The sequence below is a fragment of the Empidonax traillii genome, unplaced genomic scaffold (genome assembly GCF_003031625.1).
Source record: "Empidonax traillii isolate 1590-97213 ecotype Southwest subspecies unplaced genomic scaffold, ASM303162v1 scaffold474:size1423191, whole genome shotgun sequence".
In the NCBI taxonomy this organism is placed as follows: Eukaryota; Metazoa; Chordata; class Aves; order Passeriformes; family Tyrannidae; genus Empidonax; species Empidonax traillii.
The window spans coordinates 1-4,663 of NW_020955667.1; the positions used below are offsets into that span (position 1 = coordinate 1).

General features: G+C 38.4%; 1 protein-coding gene across 1 annotated transcript in view; it reads right to left on the bottom strand.

The window, feature by feature from the left end:
- Window positions 1-4: 4 nt before the first annotated feature.
- LOC114063531 (SUN domain-containing ossification factor-like) overlaps window positions 5-4,663 on the bottom strand; it is a gene marked incomplete at its 3' end in the record, with an annotated part of 30,665 nt that continues 26,006 nt past the window's right edge. Inside the window, exons 14-18 of the mRNA XM_027895853.1 lie at window positions 4,261-4,352; window positions 3,787-3,852; window positions 1,850-1,924; window positions 1,251-1,347; window positions 5-281 (exon numbers count right to left, since the gene is read on the bottom strand). Coding sequence (XP_027751654.1) covers window positions 5-281; window positions 1,251-1,347; window positions 1,850-1,924; window positions 3,787-3,852; window positions 4,261-4,352 — 607 coding nt within the window. The remainder of the gene's footprint in view (window positions 282-1,250; window positions 1,348-1,849; window positions 1,925-3,786; window positions 3,853-4,260; window positions 4,353-4,663) is intronic.

Consider the following 4,663-nt stretch of genomic DNA (forward strand, 5'->3'; position numbering starts at 1 on the left):
GCTGCCGGTGCAGGGCCGCTGCCACCGAGCACCACTTGAACAGGTATTCCGAAAAGGTGGAAATGCAGCACACTGCTGCCATGTCACAGCAGTACTGCTCTGTCTCCAGCTCAAACCAGGTCGATGATTCTTCTTCCTGATCATCACTGGACAGCAAGGTTACTGTGGACTGGCTTGTATCTTCTTCATACTCTTGTACGAGCTGAACAATAGGACTTTCTTTAGTCAAATCCACCACCACTTGCTCTTTATCTATCTGTGGAATATCTGTAGTAACAAGTCTACAACAAAAGAGTTAAAGACAGGATGTTAACTCAACAGTTTCACATGTCTGCTCTGGAAGATTGCAAAAGTAGGATCTTTCAGAAAAATCAGCAAAGCTCAGTCTGGTGACCAAAGGCCAATTTGGAGACAGTGAGAAATCCTCTAAAGTAGTATTTTCTCTGATGTTCTTCAGTCTCAATTTGCAAACAAATTATTTCAACTCTTGCTTCTGAAACAGAAGCCTTCTCAGTCAGATATTGCCCCTTCCCTCACCCCTGAAAAAAGTCACCATTTCAAATATCACTGAACTCTTCCACAGCAAACATCTTACTCTGCTGCTGCAATGTTCAAATGCAAATGCAGGAAACTCAGCCTTCCCACTGAACTTCCTCAGTCTCTCAACAACAGAGTACTCGAAAACCATAAAACCTCAGAACACAGCACAACTCACATCTTAACACTTAAGAGGTAGAGTCTTGGCTCTAAGTAGCCAAATCAATTCTCACCAATTGTAATCGAGTGGAAAAAAGCGCCCCAGAATCTATATACAACTCCTCTTTCCAACCTAATTCTGTGTATTTGCATATGAATTTTCACTAAGGATAGTCTAGTAAAAATATACGCGTCTCAACATGAATTTTTGCCAGTATAATTTAGTTGAAGTTTAAGCAATACAATTTAATGCCTAATTAGTCTCCCTCACAGGAGACAACCACAAAATCTAGACCAATATTAAGTCAGTTCTGTGCCAAAATAAAACACGTCATAACGTTTTGTTACGGAAATACATATACAAACCATAACTAAACCAATAAATTCCCCTGGTTAGTAACAATACCACACTACAGATTTCACCAAATACCTGCCTTTTCACTTGTTTATGTCTGTATGTCACACCTTAGCATTCTGGTAGCCAGGATTCCAGACTGGTGCATGTCAGTCTCTGCTAGGAACACATTACAGAAACCCCAGCACCAACCACTTACTCTGGTGAAGGAACAGGCGTTGGTTCCGGCAGTCTCGGTGCAGCTGTTGAAGTTGCAGGAGTGGCAGTGACATTTTCAGACACGCTCTTGTTCCCTGCTGCAGGAAGGAGGTAAATGTGAACATTAAAATTCAAAGACTGTCTTTGTTTCCAAAGAATTTGAAGCTTAGGTTTGTTGCTGGGGTTTTCTTTGATTATTAACTGCCCGATCAAATTCATTGCAGATGTCATTCCAAGTTATTTGAATGAAAGTGCTGTCAGTTTATAAATATGATGTTGTGGACAGTCTCAGAATACTTCCAGCAGCAGGAAATTAGACTTAAACTGGGTAACAGAGTAAAGGTCTCTGAACAGCACTGAACAGGCCTATGTGTTATCTTTGTATCAGTTCCTTTCTCAGCAAATTTGGCATCTTTGTTCCACTTTTCGCATTAAGTAGGATATGAATTCCATGACACTAATCAGCTGTGCCATAAAAGGTGGAAAAAGTCACTTAAACATAGATCATCCAACTCTTCACAGTAACATTAAACAAGACAACAAGGAGAAATTAAAATTTTACAGAATGTTTTTCATTAAAGAAAACCATCAATAAAATACCTTCTGCTTCAGTTGACTCTTCAGTTTTGGCTCCGAGCATATTAGCAGCAATGTTCACCATACTGAGGATGGCATCTAAAGGAGACAACAGCTACTCAACAAGGACACACTCAGAAATTAGCTGCACTGAGCAATCTGCTATTCTGCAATACTTGCTTGAAAGGAATCACAGTATAAAGACATTAAAAAAGCCTGGTCATTCTATTATGTTGAATGCAGCTGATCCTTTTAAAGGGTAAGTTAATAACCTAACCTTCACCAGCTGGACCTTCTAACACCAGCAAGGAGTACTTGCTGATCATCAGTCCACTGAAACATTTGCTGGCAACTTGAGTATGTGAACCTCTGAGGAAGGTTCTAAGCCAGAAATCTAAAGCTTGAACACTCAAATGGAAAAGCTCTAATAAAGACAGTCTGGCTCATTTCTCATAATAGAACCAAAGTGAGTCAAGAAATGTCAAGACTAGTGGAAGACTCTGCAGAATATTTCTTATGAGATTAAATATCTGGGAATCCCTGAATCTCCCCCTCAGATGACCCTCTTCCTCACTGCTTGTTTGAGACAAATGATGCAAAATGGAAGTCTATCACTTTTGTCCAAGCATGTACATATAAGAAAACCAACACAAAAAAAACCCCCACAGACTCTACTCCTTCCAAAAGAGGAACCCTGACTACCCTGCCAGAGGAAAGGTCTCAACAAGATCCACTAAATAATGGTCACTGCAATGTGTCAGTGCTTTGGGAAGACAGTTGAGCACACTCAGCAACAGAGGTTTCAAACCTTTTCATCTTAGCTGTAGTACTCTAAAAAAACTAACAGAAAAGTCACTGCATTTTTTAGACAGTGAACATGAACTTGCAACACTGCCCTTACAGACAGATCATGTGAATATGCATCATCAGCACAGCCTGAAAGTAGAACATTTGAAAGCCTCAGAGAAGAGATAAGCAGTGTGAGGGAAGAATTTATTGCTTTCTCTCATCTGTGAGACACTAACACTTGGAAAGAATCTGCCTTTTGCACTATCTATTCCCCTTTTGAAAACTGTTCTAAGCTGTGAATACTCCTAGCCATGACCTTTTTATTCTCAGGAGACAACCATTTTCTAGGAAATGGCACCAGAGAGTTCTGTAGCTCTGATCCATTATGGGATGAAAGGAAAGCCTGAGCCCAGACAGCATTAACTGAGTGCAAATCTACAGTACAGGAACAAATCTTCATTAACTGAGAAAGAAGAGCAGAACAGTGCAAGAGTTCCTTAGAAAAAAGTTGTGTGGAGCTGATACCAGCCTGAATAATTCAGCAGTTAAGAATGCAATTAAAACTGAATATTCACCTATTCTTAACAAAAAAACCCTACACTGCAGGTTTTCCAATGGGAAAAGTGAGAAGAGACAGTCAAGAACCATTAAGTTCTCTCAAAGAAAAAAAAAAACAAACAAAACCAAAACCCTAATGGAGAACATAAGTTACAATATGTACATAAAGCCTTCTCAGAAACAGTATTCTCCATTCCTCCCTTTCAAGCTGTACACAAAGTGAATCTTTATACTGTCTCATATAAATAAAGCACATTAAACAGATTTCCAAGTTCCAAATAGTTAAGGTTCTACAGCACTTTAGTACTGGCTACTTATACCCCTGTGCAACATTCCCATTATCAGAAGTGCTCAGGATCCTTAAGTACAGAACAAGTTTTCACAAAATAGACACCCTTAGAAATGGAAAGTTCTATTTTTAGAACACTTTTTAAGATTGATATCCCAACCTGAAATTGTCATCTATTCCTATGAAACTAAACAGGAATCCCAATACATTGTTTCGGCAGAAGAACATGCACTTTGTAGATGTTGCATGACAAAATGTCATTCTACTTTGAATTAACTCCCCTTGTTTTAGCACAGCAATAGTTTTTCTAATAAATCATACTCACTTGTTGCAGAACCAAGAAGATTTTTTGAAGATTTTTCTTCGCCTGTGTTGTAATCCAATAGATAATCTATGCATAAAGAAGAACACTTGTGACTATCAAAATTAACATTTTTCATTTAAAACACCAAGTCTGCAGCCAAAATAAGCTCCTTCCCAATTGCTTGGAGCATTGATTGTAAAAACAATGACAGGAAATGGGCTATGGGCACTAAATATAAATCTGTTTTGTGTGAGCTGTTTTGATTATCTTTGTAATCCCTGACTACTGTCAGCACATGAAGAAATTTTTGTCTATTCTGCCAAGTGGAACAGAGACTTATTACAGCATTTTAAGGCAACCTCCCACATAGTTACATTTAAACACTCAGTAAATTTAACAGTCAAATCTTTTATCGTAACCAGGAAACAACGAGCCACCAGACTAGCACAGGAGATGTGTGAATGGCTAAAAAAAATGCACAAGATATTTGTTTACCATAATCTTCATCAAAGAGTTCTTGCCGTTCAGACTGATACTGAGAATCAGCTATTTCTTCATACTCTTCAACCATGCTCGTACCAAATACCCTAGGAACAAAGTTTTAAAAGTAAACCTAATATTAGCCTGTTAGTTATGTAATTGTGTTACCTAATTGATAAGCACTTTTATGTAGCAAATTAATTAGAAACACAGGAGTTGCATTCAGTCAACCAAGATCAAACAGGAGGTATGTTTATTTTCTCAAAGTTGTATCCACAAAATCTACTGCAGACTTCTAAATGCTGATCCAAAACAAGACCCTGTTTTTCATTCTGTTAATTCCAGAGTCTTTTACTTAAAGCAGTCTTGGCAACTGACAATATGGTTTGACTTCTACCACTGCAGAGTTCCCAAGTTC